Below are 15,939 nucleotides of genomic sequence, written 5' to 3'. Positions count from 1 at the left end.
GAAGCGCTGGGGTGGGGGGCACAGAGCTGTGGGGGGCTCTCTCTGCCCGTCTCCTGGGGGTGCTGATGTCACCCAAGCCCTGCCCACTCCTCACCCCTGCTGGTGGCAGCTCTGATGGGTGGGGTCTCGGAGCCACGGTGCGCTTGTATCAGGCTGGGGAGCGGCCCAGGATGACGGTCTCTGGCCCGTTCCCAGCCAGCTGCCCAGGCCCGTGGTGCCGTCCCAGGACGGGCGCGAGCATCAGGTGGGCTGACTGGTGGGTGTCTGGACATGATGGTGTCCTCAGGCTGGGGGTGCAGGGTGCTTGTGGGGTCTGCAGGAGTGGGCAGGGAGGTGCAAGGCCAGCAGTGTGGACACTCCGCTCCAGTGGCCCACCCACCTGTGTCTGAGCCCCGGGGGGCCTGGGAACTCCCTTCAGTCACCACAGGGGGGCGGCAGAGGGCTGCGTGCTGGCTTAGGGCCCCGGGATAGAGACCCAGGGTTGCCCAGGTGCTGCCTAGGTGCCGCAGCCCCGTGGGGTGGCTGACCTCTGCATGCCCCTGCCCTGGCATGGCTCCCCACGGCCCCCGCACGGCCCCGGACCTCCACTGTGCCTCCAGGGGCCCCGCACCCCCAGTGCCGTGAGCTGGGCTGCCCTGCACCCTGACACGCACACGTGTGCAGACACACGCGAGTCCTGGGTGCTCCCAGTGGGCATCCTTGTCCCAGCCCTGGAGGTGTGGCCGAGGCCCCCGGGTCGGTGCGCTTGGGGTGGTAGACGCACCGCTGACCTGACCTGGGCCCGCCCCTTGGACCCCGTGTCCACCCCACCCTCCCTGCTTCCTCTCCTCGGCCCACGGGCGGGCGGTGCTGTTGCTAACCCGCCGTCTGGGCGCTGTCTGTCTGTTGTCTAGCCCTGTCAGTCTGCTATAAGACCGGACCGGGGACCGACAACGGCGAGGAAGGTGAGCCGCTCTCGTGGGGGGGGGGTCCTCGTGTGCCGGCTGGGCGGGCGGCAGCAGCTGACCTGCCCGCCCCATGGCCGCTGCTCTGTCCATCTGTGCGGTGCGGGGGCAGTGGGCAGGCGGGCAGGGCCAGCGCCGCACAGCGGGCTCACAGGAACCCCCCCACCCGTCAGGAGAGATGGAGGAGGAGATGGAGAACCCCGAGATGGTGGACCTGCCCGAGAAGCTGAAGCACCAGCTGCGGCATCGGGAGCTGTTCCTGTCCCGGCAGCTGGAGTCGCTGCCTGCCACTCACATCAGGTACCCAGCGGCCCGGAGGGTGCCCGGGGGCCGCCCTGCCTCGCTGACGGCGCGCCCTCCTCTTGCAGAGGCAAGTGCAGTGTCACCCTGCTCAACGAGACGGAGTCCCTCAAGTCCTACCTGGAGCGGGAGGTGAGGCCAGCCGCAGAGGCCCTGGGGCCGCCCCCCAACCCCTGCCTCTGTCCCTCAGGGCCCAGTCCCTCGCGGCTTGCAGCCACCCTGGGGCTAGGCGCTGGGTGCTTTGCTTGGCTTCCTGGGGTCGCGTCTGTATCTCTGGAGGACTGGCAGGGGCACGGCCTGGAGGGATCATGACAGGGACCCACGCTGGCTGCCACCTCGAGCCCTCACTGTGCTGATCCAGAGCCATGTTGGCCAGGCAACAGGAAGGGTTTCTACTTCTGCAAAACCAGAAACATCCACGTTGTCAGGGGCTTGGGGCCATGGAACCAGCCTTCTTGTTTCACAGACGAGTGGGGACCTCATGCATTTGTAGGATGCTACCCACCGAGGCCACCCCCCAGTGTGACAGCCAAAAATGTCTGCAAACAACGCACGTGTCCCTGGGGAGCAGCATGGCCTGGGCAGAGGCTGTACTGAGGTGGTGGAGAAACGGCCCCGGGGGAGGCCAGGTGGGGTCTGGAGGGGCGGGGGCACACTAGCGACAAGAGGGACAGGTAAGGGGCGGGTGGCCCAAGGTGTGGCACCTGTGTTTGTAGGCACAGCCCCCTCCCACCGTGCAGAGCCTGGTGCATTGCAGGGGGACGTGGTGCGGCTGTGCGCAGGCCTGACTCAGAGTCGGGGGCCCGGGAAGCCACCAGGAGGGGACAAGCCCACAGTCAGTCCCGCAGAGCAGGCAGGGAGATGTTTGGAGAAGGCGCTGGGCGCCGGTGGGCTGGAGGGAGCATGGTGGGGGTGCTGCCTGCTGTTCCAAGGGTCCCCGTGGTGGGGGGGCTCACGGGACACAGTGCAGAGACTGAGCACGATGGCCCGCTGTGACACGTAATGGTGTAACGGCAGCACGTGTGTGTCCCGAGGGTGAGGGCCTGGCTCTTCCCACCAGTGTCCGCTCACCTGCTTAGGAAGCACATTGTTCTCACAAGTGAGAAAACAGGCCGCCGAGCCGTGGTGAAGATGCCGTGAATCGTGTCCGTGCCTGGCCTCCAGGGGGCCAAGGACACAGGGTCACGGCAGCATCCAGGGGTGAGCAGGAGGCCCAGGCGCCCTAACCCCAAATGTGCGCCGGCCCGGCCTCCGCTTGTGGCCTAGGTCAGCAAGCTTGTCGTTGGGAAACAAGCCAGCCAGCGTGACGCAGTTTCTGAGAAACACAGCTGAACGTCAGGACACAAGCAGCTGGGGTCAGAAGGGCTGGCAGCCCTGGGCGTCCGGTCCGGAACGTTCTGCGGCCCCGCATGTGCGTGTCCTGGGGTGGCTGCACGTGAGCAGCGCTGTGGCATTTGTGTCGCTGACTGGACACTCTCCGGTCTTCAGTCCCACGGTCCTGTGCGGCGGCCGCGCAGTGGGCTCCCTGTGTCCGGGGCGGGCTCCAGGCAAGGCCTTGGGGCGCCCTGCTGACGTGGTCTCGTGTGCTGTCTTTCAGGATTTCTTCTTCTATTCTCTAGTCTACGACCCCCAGCAGAAGACCCTGCTGGCTGATAAGGGAGAGATCCGCGTGGGAAACCGGTACCAGGCGGACATCACTGACCTGCTGAAGGAAGGTAGGGTGCAGGGCGGCAGCCAGTGAGCAGGGTGAGCAGGGTGAGGTTCCTTTGGGAGGCTCTTTTAAGCTTTTTCTCTGAAAAAACTTCTTTGACTGAATCTGCCCGTGTCACCGACTTCTGCCAGTGGGCGGTGCCGTCGGTGACCCAGCACAGCCCACAGTGAGCGGAGGGTCCGCGCATCCTGTGTCGGCGGCAGGTAGAGGTGGAGGCCTGGCACGGCTGGTGGGCGGGACGCGGCTGTCAGTGGCCGGTCCCTGAGAAACGAGATGGCGCAGGGGTGCTGGGCTTGGGGCGTTCACGGCCAGGTGTTGCCCGTGGCCGTCTGTCTGCTGGGGAACTGCCCTGCCGGTCTCCCCGGCTCCAGCCCGTCCCCCATCGCCCCTCCTGCCCTTGCTTCTCTCTCTGCTGAACCGTCGTCGGTCATGACGTAGGACCCGCAGCTAACCACGCGGCCAGTCAGCCGTGATGATCTTTTTGGGGGTTCTCATCACTTGAGCTGCTCCTACAGAGCTGGCCCAGCCCCCATCCGCGTTGCGTTCTCTGCTGCTCTCAGCACGCCCAGTGTTGCACCCCTGCTCCAGGCCCAGCCAGGGTCTCCGGGCCCCGCGGCCGGCCCCCTGTGCTGTTGGGCCGGCCAGACAAGGTCCCGGGTCTCCTTTCCGACGTCTGCCATTCTCTGTTTTTCTCTGCGGACACGTTCTGAGTGTGGATGGTCCCTTCCCGTGGCCTCCTGTTTCCTCCACGCATGCGATGTCCCATTTTTCTGAGGCTGGTCTAGTTTTTTTTTAAAAACGTCTGGCGTCGGCTTATGAGTGTTACTTTCTTTTATGCACGTGTGCCCCCCCCAACGTACGTACCCACATGACCCCATGTGTACACATGTGCGCTCGCACGCCAGCTTCCTCTCTTTGGTGGTTGGTTTTTGTCGGGGGGGGGGGGGCGGTCCTGCCAGTTGGAGGTCGGGGCGGGGGAGCCAGGAAGCATACAGGTTCCGAACCTCTGTCCTTCCCTCTCTGGCTGAGGGTGATGGTTCTGGTGACAACAGAGTGGCTTGAATGTCAGAGGCTCTCGGTTTTCTGGGCAGGGACCTGGGTGCTGAGCTGTGAGGGCTGCCTCGGGGGTGCGGGGCCCAGACCTGGGTCAAGTGAGCTCCTGGGTGCCGCAGCGAGGGGGTCTCCACACGCCCTGGAGCCCAGGACCCTCCCAGGGAATGAAATTGCTAAGAGGTTTAGCTTAGGGTGGCCCCCAGACTCTCGATGCCAGGAGGCATTGGACCCCAGTTGCGGGGGGGGGGTCTCAGCGCACAGTCCCCCCAGGAAGGACAGCACCTACGACCCTGGGAACACCCCACCCATACTCAACCTGCACCTCGTACGGCCCCCAAAACCCCAGCCTCCATCTGGGCCATCCATGTCTGCATCCTCGGCCCCGGATCTGTCACGCACCCCTGCGGTGGGCGGCCTTCGTGCCGTGACCCCAGATGGGTCCGCAAGGCCTGACCTTCCCTGAGGCGAGGGAGTACGTGTTTCCCCAGCAACTCTGAGCCCAGCTTGAGCCACCTGCTCATGCAGGCCCCACGGTGGGCTAGCTGGGCACTGACATGGGTGGGACACGGCCGTGAGGGTCCCTGTCTTTGGTCTGGAGTTTGCTGTCCCCGCCAGCAAGGGGCACTGAGTGGGTTGCCAGCACATGCACAGCCTGCGAGCCTGAGCTGGTTGTGGCCGTGGCCAGGGACGGTTGTGGGGTGTCCTGCTCACGCAGGGCTGGCCACGCAGGGGCGCGAACCCTCCCCAGCGTCTTCTGCAGTGTCTGGGCTCTTCTCTGCCAGTTAGCGTCCTTCTGCACAAAGTGCAGAAGCCGTTGTGCCTGCCGGATGGTGGGGCCCTGCCCCAACTCGTGTCTGCAGGGTGAAGGGGGTACATGGAAACATGGCCTGCCTGGCACTGTGAGTGCACCGTGTCTGGCACTGTAGCAGACACCCGCGCTGGACGCGGTCATGTCGGCGTCCCGTGTCCTGGTCGACGGGCACACTGTTGCCACGGCTGCAGGACCTCTGTGCTGTCTCCGGATCGGGAGCGTGATCGGCAAAGCCAAAGCGAGCCTCCTCCGTCCCTGTCGTCACAACTGGCTGCTTCGGCCTGCAGCATGTGCCGCACGGGGCTCACCCGGCCCCGCCCCGTCAGGCGGGCTGACAGGGCAGCCGCGGGGCGCTGTGTGCCGAGCAGGCCTGGAAGTGTGCGTGCACACCGACGGCAGCCTCACCTCCCGGGCTCGCCAGGGAGGCGGATGTGTGGCCCTCGGGCCCGTCCCCCGGGGCCCCGGAAGCAGGCGGACCCTCGGCTCTAAGAGGCCTTGCTGCAAGCCGCGGGGGTCTTCGGGTCTCGTTGGCGTCACTGTTCTGGTGCCTGCAGGTGAGGAGGACGGCCGGGACCAGTCCAGGCTGGAGACCAAGGTGTGGGAGGCGCACAACCCGCTCATAGACAAGCAGATCGACCAGTTCCTGGTGGTGGCCCGGTGAGTTCTGGGCACCGGGGTACTGCCCGGACCCTGGGCCTGGGCGCTAAATGGCTGCCCTGCCCTGCCCGTTCCTGGACATGGACACTGCTTGTGGGAGCCTGGGGGCGGCTCCGGCTTTGAGAGGTGGGGCCTGTGCACCTACCCGCGTCCCTGTGGGGCCGCTGCCTGCAGAGGCGAGCAGCCGGGCACAGATCGGGCTGTTCCCAGGACCCCGGGACTGGGCAGAGATGCGTGTCTATCTTCGGATGAGCTGTGGGCTGTTGCAGACTTGGGGCGGGGGGGAGGGTGGCGGAGGCGTAGCTGAGAAGGAAGGACCCGGGGCCTTGGGGCCATGAGGGAGGCAGTGCTCCAAGGAAGACACCACCCCCACCCCCGCCCCCCGTGGAGCCCTGGGGCAGGGCCAGTGGGAGGGGAGTCCCTGTGAGGGTGCAGGGAGCTTCCCTGCTTCTCAGCTGGACCCTGAGCCTTCACTATGGAGGGGGTGCCCTACCAGGATCTCGGGAAGCTGAGCCGCAGGCGGTGGCTGCCACGCTCTGTCCCTGGGGCCTCCCGGCCCACTGTGTCCTACGGTCTTGGTGTGCTGTGGGTTGGGCTGGGCTGGGATGCCTTTGTGTGTCGGGCTCCAGTGGTCAGAGTCTCCCCGCCACCCCCAGCTCCGTGGGCACCTTTGCGCGAGCCCTGGACTGTAGCAGCTCCGTCCGGCAGCCCAGCCTGCACATGAGCGCTGCAGCCGCCTCCCGGGACATCACCTTGGTGAGTGGGCCACATGCTGGGCCATCTGCACAGGACCCTCACCTGCCCGGGGCCTGCCGTGCCTGGGCTGCCCCATCCCTGCCCCGTCCAGAGCACATGTGCCCCTCGGGTCGCCGCATGAGCCAGGGCAGGTGGGGACGAGATGGCGGCGAGGAAGCAGGTCGAGCGTCTGTTGCTGGCCTCATGTGGCTGGGACACGTCCACCCCCTGCCCTCCGGGAGAGCCCAGCAGGCTCGTCCCAGGAGCCAGCCCACCTGCACCCCTGCAGACCCCCAGCTGCCTCCCGGACTGTCCCATCTCCTCTCGGGTGGGTGAGCCTGGGTGACCCCCGTGTGTCCCGCTGCAGTTCCACGCCATGGACACACTGCACAAGAGCGTGTACGACGTCGCCAAAGCCATCTCGGCGCTGGTGCCGCAGGGCGGGCCCGTGCTCTGCAGGGACGAGATGGAGGAGTGGTCGGCCTCCGAGGCCAGCCTTTTTGAGGAGGCCTTGGAGAAGTATGGGAAAGACTTCACAGACATTCAGCAGGACTTCGTGAGTGCCCCAGGGCGGGTGCCGGACCCCTCCCCAGAGCCACTGTGGGCGGCGCCCCTGCATCTGTTTGCGGCTCCCAGCAGGCCCCGGGCTAAGAGCTGCTCCTGCCGCCAGGTCAGGGGTCAGCGCCGGGCACCACCGGGGTCCTCCTGGCTTGTTGCCGTTAATTGGTTCTGTTTAAGCCGCTGAGCCTCTCCTCACACGTCCTCGTTTTGTGTTGTGGGATTTGCAGCTCAGGCAGGGCCCGTGCCCTCACGCACCCCTCCCGCCCCTGTGCTCCGCTCAGCCACACAAGTGCTCAGCTGAGGGCAGCGCCGCCGCCTCCACAGCGAACCCCGCGGGAAGCGCGTCTGTCAGGTGGCAGGGCCGCCAGGAGCCCCTGGGCGGGGCCGGGACACGGCGGGCAGGCCAGTGTCCAGTTAGGAGTATCACAGGTCACAGGCGGGATCCTGATAAGCCTCCAGAAGGCAGAAGGGACCCGCCAAAGGTAGAGAGGCCCACGGAGGGCAGAGCGGGGAGCCCCTGTCCTCACTCACCCCGAGTCTGAGGTGGAGTCACTTGCTGACATCCCAGACACAGTGAGCCAGACCTTCCCCAAAAAGAGTGACAGCCAGAAGATGGGGCCGCAGGTAACGGCCAGACACACACGGAGGCCGCGGGGCGGGGACCCCACTGTGAGCATGCGGCCGCCTCAGCGGCAGGTCGGGTGGACTGAGTATAGACGGGGTTTGAATCCTGGACGCGGTGAGGCAGGCTTCAGGGTTCCGTCCACACCACAGATGCTTCCACTGTGTTCAGAGGACACTGGTTCTGTAGGCGGAGCAGGAAGGGCTGGGAGGCCCGGGAAAGCGGTGTGACAGGGACCTTGCCGACCTCAGGCGGAGCTCCGTCGGGCGGGGCTGGGAGGAGGGATCGGGGCGCCGCTGCCACAGGGGAGGTCTCCTTGCTCGGGGAGGGCCCCCCCCACGACGCGCGGCCCCCTCTTGTGCAGCTCCCCTGGAAGTCCCTCACCAGCATCATTGAGTACTACTACATGTGGAAGACCACCGACAGATATGTGCAGCAGGTGAGCGCCCAGCCGCGCCCCTGCGCCCGCCGGGCAGCCCTTCCCCCGCCCAGGCCCTTGACTCTGTTTCCCATTTCCAGAAACGCTTGAAAGCAGCTGAAGCGGAGAGCAAGTTAAAGCAAGTGTATATTCCCAACTAGTAAGTGCGGCCCCGGCGTGCGCCCCTGGTGTGTCCTCGCCGCCCTGGGGACCGCGGGCTGGGCGGGTGGGCAGTGGCCCCCGGCTAGTACGGGTGTCAGGACTCAAGCCCACGCGACCCTGCCCGCGCTTCCACGCGGAGCCAAACACAGCTCGAGCCAGCCAGAGCTGGGGTGTAGACCGGGCTCGAAGTTCGCTGCAGCCGGCGTCCAGGACTGCAGGGGAGGCTGCCCCCCCCCACCTCGCGTGGGTGGGGGCTGCCAGTGCCCAACAGCCTCGCTTCCCTGGGAGCTGTACACCAGCGGCGTGGCGCTCCCGTGACGCCCTCCCTCTCTCCCTTACCCTAAGTAACAAGCCAAATCCGAACCAGATCAGCGTCAATAACGTCAAGGCAGGCGTGGTGAATGGCGCGGGGGCGCCAGGCCAGAGCCCTGGGGCCGGCCGAGCCTGCGAGAGCTGTTACAGTAAGTGCCCGCCGCCCGGCATCGGGGCCCCCGCAGCACTGGGCGCCCTGCACCGTCCCGGGGTCGTGGCGGGCGGGGGCCACTCCCTCCCCGGGAAACCCTCCTGGCGGGTCTGCGGGGTGCCTGGGCCCGCGGCGGGGTGGCTCAGTGGGTGGGCGGGCAACACTGTGTAATGCTCTCTGCCGTCACTGGTTCTGCTTAAGGACCCGTCTATTTCCAACTTTGTTGTCCGTAGCCGCCCAGTCTTACCAGTGGTATTCTTGGGGTCCCCCTAACATGCAGTGTCGCCTCTGCGCATCTTGCTGGACATATTGGAAGAAATATGGTGGCTTGAAAATGCCAACCCGGTTAGATGGAGAGAGGCCAGGACCAAACCGCAGTAACATGGTAAGTGGGCACCCCTCCCCACCCCCACGCATGGCCGGGCGCCCGGCCCATGGTCATGGCGCTGTGTTGGGGCGGCGCGCCCCCTTCCGCAGAGCCCCCACGGCATCCCAGCCCGGAGCAGCGGGAGTCCCAAGTTTGCAATGAAGACGAGACAGGCCTTCTACCTGCACACCACCAAGCTCACGCGCATCGCCCGGCGCCTGTGCCGAGAGATCTTGCGCCCGTGGCACGCTGCCCGCCACCCCTACATGCCTATCAACAGTGCGGCCATCAAGGCTGAGTGTGAGTGTCGTCCCCCCGCCCCCGGCCCCGGGCTCTGTCGCTGCAGGGGGGGGCTCACCTGTGGGGGGGTCAGGGAACATCGGGAGTCCTGGCCCCGGGCCCCCCTTACGTGTGGGGCCCCCACAGGCACGGCACGGCTGCCCGAAGCCTCCCAGAGCCCGCTGGTGCTGAAGCAGGCCGTGCGGAAGCCCCTGGAAGCTGTGCTCCGGTATCTCGGTGAGCCCGCCCCACCCCAGCACAGTGTGGGTGATGTGTGCGCAGGCGCCCGCGAGGGAGGGAGCCAGCCCCCATGCTGCTGCTGCCTGGCGGGAGCGCCCCCACAGCCCCAACCGCTGCCCAGGCCCCTGGCCTGCCTCTGTGGTACCTTGCTCCGCACCAGGCCTGGAGGGGCCCTTGGGGCCTGAGCTGCCGTGGTCCCTGTCCCCCCACCCCACATCCAGCTGCAGCCCAAGGTGGGGGGAGCCCTGGGGGAGCCCAGGATTTGGGTTTGATGCATCCAGGACAGGCGTCCACTGCAGGCACCTGCAGGACGGTTCTTCACCCCCAACCCCAAAGGAAGGTCCACTGCTGCCTGAGCGGCACACACACCTGGTCAGCAGCTCACAGGGCTGGGGGTGAAGGGGGCCCTCGGCCAGCACTTGGCTCAGCTTTACCCACTGCTCAGCCAGCCATTGGCAGCTAGGGCAGGAGGGAGCAGGGCGGCCACTTCGCTGGGCTCAGGGCAGGATAGTGAGCCAGTCCCTCCCAGCATGGAGGTGGCTGACCTTCTGTGAAGGACGTTCCAGAACCATGAGCTAAGTGTGTTCTGTGTGGACACAAGTGGATTTGGCGTCATCGGATGTCTAGGCTCTGGATCGTGGGACTGGGCCTTGCCCCATCCTGAGAGCCACCAGAGTCTGGGGAGCCTTGGCAGGTAGAGGCCTGAGCCTGCCGTGGCCCAGCCCTTCGTGGGGCGTGTCCTTGACTGGACCGGCCTGGCTGTTAACTCATCGTCTGGCCAGCGGCCAGCCCCCTGCCATCAACGCCGGTGGCCCGGACCTGGACACCTCTGATGGGCCTGCTTGTTTATGGGGCTGTGTCTGGCGGGCGCCCAGTCGCCCGTGGGGCCCGGCCCTACGTGGCTCTTCCCTGCTCCCAGGACACGCTGAGGGGCAGGACTGGTTGTGTTCTGCCCTGGTGGGCCCCGTGGTCGTCCCCCGTCACGGTGGGGCCTGGGGGGCGGCTGTTGCCATTTGCTTCCCACAAAGCGTGTCCCCCCCCCCCGTGCTGCTCCCAACAGAGACCCATCCCCGTCCCCCCAAGCCCGACCCCGTGAAGAGCGTGTCCGGCGTGCTCGGCGGCCTGACCCCTGCCAAGTCGGCCCCTGTCATCAACAACGGCTCCCCCACCATCCTGGGCAAGAGGAGCTATGAACAGCACAACGGGGTGGACGGTGAGTCTCTGCTGGGGCGGCCAGGTGGGGCCTCCACGCTCGGCCGGTGCGGCCTGCTGGCCCCGGGGTGCCCAGCCCCGTCCCTGCCTCGCCCATGCCTGCTGACCGTGTTCTCTCTCCTCTCTCTCCCGCCGCCGGGCGCTGGCAGGCAACATGAAGAAGCGCCTCTTGATGCCCAGTAGGGGTAAGGCCTGGGGTGGCCGCTGGTGAGGGTGCCGTGCGAGCCCCCGTGCGGTGCCTCTGCGTGCTGTGTTCTTGCGTGCATGGTGCACGGCGGGCGGCTCCGGGCACGCCCATGGGGCAGTCCACGCGGGCCGGGCCGCACCCCGCTCCCCACGCGCCCCCCATTCCCGTGTCACCGGGCAGAGGGCCTAGTGCTGCCTCACAGGCCCCCAAGTGCTGTGTCCTCCCCTGGGGCCTCTGGCTCATGGGCTGTCCCCTCCTCCCCGGCCCGGTGCCCGGTCAGTGGACTGTCCTCGCTCGGGTAGCCCTGGCGCCCCCGCCTGCCTGTACTCTCCGCCACCGCGCTGTGATCGCCCGCATGCCATCAGCCTCTGCTCCCGGGGCCGCCGTGCTGTGCCTATGGCCCTCCTGTGCGCCCTGCCCGGTGGGGGGGCTTCGGGACCCTGGCCTCTCCGGGGCGGGGGGGTGGGGGGGTGGGGGAGAGGGCAGATAGGACCGAGTGGTGGGTGTGGTCGGCACGGCCTGGGGAGATACTCAAGGCCCAGGTAAATGTCCAGGCCCCGGCCCCGCAGGGGTGGGGTCCCAGGGGAAGGGACTGAGAGGCTGGCCGAGGGGGCACGGGAAGCGGGTGGGAACCTGCCACCGTCAGGTGCCCAGGCTGTCAGCGCGTCAGGAGCTGGACTCTTGATTGTCCAGACCCATCCACAGTGGCCCCCCCACAATGGATGCGAGGGGCGTCCGTGGGCTCTGAGGCTGCTCCAGAATGAGGTGCTGAGGGAGGGGTGGCCGTGGTGGCAGCGAGGGGCCTGTGGGTCCCAGAAGCTCCGGCTCCCCAGGGTCAGCCTGCGGCAGAATCCGTGCAGAAGGGAGGCGGAGGGGAAGCAGGCCGGAGGGAAGGAAGGGGGAAATGCACTCAGAGCCCCTGGTGATGGGAGGCTCAGGGTCATGTGTGGGCACCCTGACACCGTGGGCCAGCGAGCATGGATGTGCCCAGAGTCCCCTGCCCCTGAGGGGGTGTGTGCCAGGCCCAGGGACCTGCGAGATGGCAGTGGGCAGCGGCCGTCCAGCCTGGCCCAGCCCCTGGATGCTGCCCCGGGCCCCGCCCACCCTTCTGGCAGCCACCCCCACAGCCCTCCAGCCAGGGCCTGCCACCGAGCCCTGCGTCAGCACCAGGGGCTGGCCCGCTCGCCTGCCCTCTGCTGCAGACGCCCCGGGAACCACCGGGTCACGTCCCACGGAAGTGGAAGCCAGTGCTAGTCAGCCGCCGTCTCTGGGCTTGGGGCTTGTTTTGTAAAAAGCTGGTAGCCAGTGTGGTGGATAAGGTTAATTTACTCGTATTCTTCGGTTTTCCACATCGGTATGCTTCCGTGTCTACTTGAGCTGCAGTATGCGGGCCCCAAGGGCGTCATTGGTGGGCGCACCCCCAGGAGCACTGCGATGGCCACAGCTGGCCCCCCTGAGACAGCACAGGGCCTCCTGGGGCAGTGCCAGACTGCGGGGCACCCTTGGGGCCTTAACCCACTAACCCAGCCCAGCCAGGCACGTCCGCTCCGCACCTACCTTCCTCGGCCCGTGGCAGTGCACGTGCTAACCAACACTAACCGTGTGTTTTCTCTCCTCTGCACCGGTTGCTCTGATAGGCACTTACCTGGGTAAGTAGCACCGGGCCTGGGGGCTGCAGGCCAGGTGTGGCAGCCCCTCCCTTCGCCCTGCCCAGGGCCGTCCCCCCCCCCCCAGCCAGCAGGGGGTTTCCGGGGGGGCTGGCTAGCTGCTTGAGAGACAGCCCTCGGCCAAGAAGCGTATTTGGGAAGAGCTAGTTCTGGAAGGTCTCTGGCAGGACAGGCTCGCATGCTCACACACGGGTGTGTTCCTGTGCTCGTGTGCACGCTCCCACACGCGTGCGCTCACTGCTGCAGGCAGAGCCGGGGAGGCAGTGATGGCCCTGGGGTCACCTGGCTGGGTTCTGGGGGCATGTGGACCACGACCCTAGGACGGTGCCTTCTCAGTTGGAGGCACTGGCAGACACCTGCAGCTCCTGGCAGCGTCTGCTCTGGCCACTTCTAGATGCTTCCATCCGCTCCTCCAAGGCAGCGAGCCCTGGGGTCAGTGAGGGGTGCTTGGAGCCCCTTGGGAAGAAGCCCAGTGCGGCCTGGCCTCCCAGGGTCTGTGCAGTGCTGCCTGAGGAGGGGCCGCCTTGCAGAGGGGGTTCTGGTAGCACGGTGTTTACAGCAGGGCTCCGCGTTGCTCAGCTACTGTGTAAACCAGGCTTCATCTGTGTCAGCCTAGTTGGGCGGGCGGCCTGCGTGCCAGGGAGCGGGCTGTCAGACCCGAGCCTCCTGGCCTTCTGTCTCGAGCCCGAGACGGTGCCCCTCCTACTGGCCAGGCCAGAGGTGGTCCCCAGAGCCCCCAGCAGCTGTGGGATCACCTGGGGGCTGCTTGGGCTGGGCCGGGGCCGGGGAAGGCAGAGGCACCCGTGTCCTCCAGGCGCCCCCTGGGTACAGGCTGTGGCTCCAGGTCTCCCGCCCTTTGGCTGCCGGGCCTCACGTTCCGTTCTTCCTCTTGTCAGGTTTGGCGAACCACGGACAGACCAGGCACATGGTAAGAGGGCGAGCTGGTGACGGGACGGGGCCTAGTAGGACCCCTACCCCTGCACACGTGGGCACACGACGTTTGCTCGCACACCGCTCCCTTGGCAGTCTGGGAGGTGGCCCAGATGGCCAGGCCCGCGTGCCTCCTGCTGGGTGTCGGGGGCAGCGTGCAGTCCCCGCGGTGTCCCCCTCACACCTCCCCCTGCTGCAGGGACCAAGCCGAAACCTCCTGCTCAACGGGAAGTCCTACCCCACCAAAGTGCGCCTGATCCGGGGGGGCTCCCTGCCCCCCGTCAAGCGGCGGAGGATGAACTGGATCGACGCCCCTGATGATGTGTTTTACATGGCCACCGAGGAAACCAGGTGGGGGTTTCCCCGAGGCCGCGGGTGAGCAGGGGGGTGGCCGCCGCACCTTTGTCACTTGGGGGCGTCGCTCTGTCCGCAGGAAGATCCGCAAGCTGCTATCGTCCTCGGAGACCAAGCGCGCTGCCCGCAGGCCCTACAAGCCCATCGCCCTGCGTCAGAGCCAGGCCCTGCCGCTGCGGCCGCCCCCACCGGCCCCCGTCAACGATGAGCCCATCGTCATCGAGGACTAGGCGCCCCGCTGCCCCGCGAGGCCACCGCAACCACAGCCCGCCCCCTGCCCGCCGCCCGCCGCCGCCCGGTTTTGGTAGTACCCCCTCTCGCCCCCACTGCAGAGAAACTGCTCCTTCGGGACACCTCGGGAAGAAGTACCGTTTAGCTGCTTCCCAGAATGCCGAGGACTCGTTTTTAGCTTTGTGTTTACTTTTTGGCCGGAGCGGAGCTGAGGAGCTGCCCTGCGCGCCTGCACCGCGCTGCGGGCCTCGCGGGCCGGCCGGAGGTTTTGTTGTGTTCTGTTGAAGGTGCCATTTTAAATTTTATTTTTATTACTTTTTTTGTAGATGAACTTAAGCTCTGTAACTTACATCTGGAATGTTAGGATCGGCACGGCCAGCGGCTGGCCGAGCTGCCTGGTGGGGTTGGCCCCTGGTCTTTTCAAGTAATTTTCATATTAAAAAAAACAAAGGAAAAAAAACTCATAAAAAGAAAAAACCAACTAGCCCTTCCCGTGTTTTCTGTCCCCCGTCCCTCCCCTTGCCTGGGGCTTCCGGCCATCCTGGGCCCGCCAGTGCGCCAGGCCAGGGGCAAAGCCCCCGTGAGCACCGGGCGACCCTCGGCTCTCTTGGCCTCCAGGCTGGGCTGGGGTTTCTGTCGTCTCTCTGCCTCTGTCCCACACACCTGCCTCGTGCAGGGTCTGGCCCCAGGACGCCCTCTCTCCCACCAAGGTCGGGAGAGGGCCCGCCAGAGCTCAGGGCCCTCCCACAGTGGAGCTGAGACCCCTTGTGTCTGGCTGAGACGGGGGTGGGTGGCCCAGACGTGGCCTGGGACCCAGACTGGCAGGTGCGTGGCTCCTCTGGCTCAGCGTGGCTTCCCTCCCACCGGGGCAGCCAACACAGCTGGGTCAGGCCAGCCCACCACCCTGCTCCTGGCACAGCCCTGCCCCAGCTGTCCGAGGATTTCTGCCCAGAGCCGTAGGGCCAACCCCCAGCAGGTGTGGAGTTTCCAGAGTGAGGATTTGCTCAGATTTCAGCAAGTACGTTGTTCTCAGAAATTCTACCTCTGGCCATCCCTCTGCACCCACCCTTGCAAGCCGGAGCTATCTGGCCAGTGGAGAGAGGTGTCTGGGGGGGACACCTCTCAGTCTGTGCCATCCCAGCCCTCCAGCAGAGGGGCGAGCTGGGCCCTCCCTGGGGGGGGGGGCTCCCTCCTGTCTCCGTGAGCTCTGCCTCCTGCCCCCCAGTCCTGCCGTGATGTGTTCACATCTCAGCCAGGGAATTAAAATAGAAACCACTTCTGCTTCCTCGCTGGAGACAGATACGGGAGTCCTGGCTCCTCACCCCCAGCCCGTGATGGGGCCCTGTCAGGTGACAGGCCAGGGTGTTGAAAAAGCAGCCCCTCCCAGCCGATTGTAACCGGCTGGAGTCCTCGTGCCCCCACCCTGCCCCGAGACTGAGTTGTGGTGTCTCAGCAAGGAGCTTTTGCCTAGGAGCCCCTTCCCAACCTTGGGCTCTGAAGACGGGGCAGGGACCTCCTCCCTCCCCAGACACGGGGGATTTCGGGTGCGAGAGTCATCCCCAGGAGCGGCCTGCCTGCAGACCCACAGGGGCTGCACTTCCAAACCCGCCGCCCCCGTCCTGCCCGGGGGTCCCTGCCACAGAGCCAAGATGGTCCTTGGTGCTATTTACCCACGTTGCCAGGACACCACGCCACTACGGCTCCAGGGGACAGACCTGCCCCCACACCTGGCTGGCTGGTTGGCCCCGCCACGGGTGGGCTTCTCTGGAACCCTGCTGTCCCCATCCGTCCTGCTCACTTGGGAGCCTGTCCTGCCCTGTCTCTGCCCCCGCCTGTAGCCCTCTGTGGTTTCAGAGGTGGACACTGCTACTCAGTGTCCGTTGATCCAGAAGAGCCCTGTCACATGAGGGATCTGTCCCCCCACTCTGCCCAGGGGTGCCTGGCCCATTCCAACGCCTTTACTTTGCTATGCCCCATCACTGTCCCCGCAGGGCTGGGCGCCAGGCTCTTCCCACACATAACCTCCTTACAGAAG

The 15,939-nt window shown here is 66.4% G+C and overlaps 1 protein-coding gene across 3 annotated transcripts in view; it reads left to right on the top strand.

Annotated features, from left to right (window-relative positions):
* Positions 1-14,385, top strand: part of MTA1 (metastasis associated 1) — a 33,356-nt gene extending 18,971 nt beyond the window's left edge. The window contains exons 4-21 of one of the 3 annotated variants that reach the window (XM_088024411.1): positions 894-944; positions 1,118-1,244; positions 1,313-1,376; positions 2,842-2,959; positions 5,374-5,476; positions 6,133-6,232; positions 6,579-6,767; positions 7,759-7,833; positions 7,914-7,972; positions 8,320-8,435; positions 8,671-8,822; positions 8,915-9,104; positions 9,231-9,320; positions 10,384-10,536; positions 10,685-10,720; positions 13,286-13,317; positions 13,519-13,670; positions 13,753-14,385. In XM_088024411.1, the coding sequence (XP_087880537.1) occupies positions 894-944; positions 1,118-1,244; positions 1,313-1,376; positions 2,842-2,959; positions 5,374-5,476; positions 6,133-6,232; positions 6,579-6,767; positions 7,759-7,833; positions 7,914-7,972; positions 8,320-8,435; positions 8,671-8,822; positions 8,915-9,104; positions 9,231-9,320; positions 10,384-10,536; positions 10,685-10,720; positions 13,286-13,317; positions 13,519-13,670; positions 13,753-13,903 (1,958 nt within the window). In that variant the 3' untranslated portion in view covers positions 13,904-14,385. Of the gene's footprint in view, positions 1-893; positions 945-1,117; positions 1,245-1,312; positions 1,377-2,841; positions 2,960-5,373; positions 5,477-6,132; positions 6,233-6,578; positions 6,768-7,758; positions 7,834-7,913; positions 7,973-8,319; positions 8,436-8,670; positions 8,823-8,914; positions 9,105-9,230; positions 9,321-10,383; positions 10,537-10,684; positions 10,721-13,285; positions 13,318-13,518; positions 13,671-13,752 lie in introns of those variants that run through there. The other 2 variants (XM_088024412.1, XM_088024413.1) reach the window with 2 other exon arrangements.
* Positions 14,386-15,939: the final 1,554 nt, after the last annotated feature.

This window comes from Eumetopias jubatus, unplaced genomic scaffold (genome assembly GCF_037043125.1).
Source record: "Eumetopias jubatus isolate StellerSeaLion01/CBP00866 unplaced genomic scaffold, mEumJub1_p1.0 scaffold_7, whole genome shotgun sequence".
NCBI lineage: Eukaryota > Metazoa > Chordata > Mammalia > Carnivora > Otariidae > Eumetopias > Eumetopias jubatus.
The sequence above is the reverse complement of the archived record's forward strand: the minus strand, read 5'-3'. Positions and strand labels throughout refer to the sequence as shown.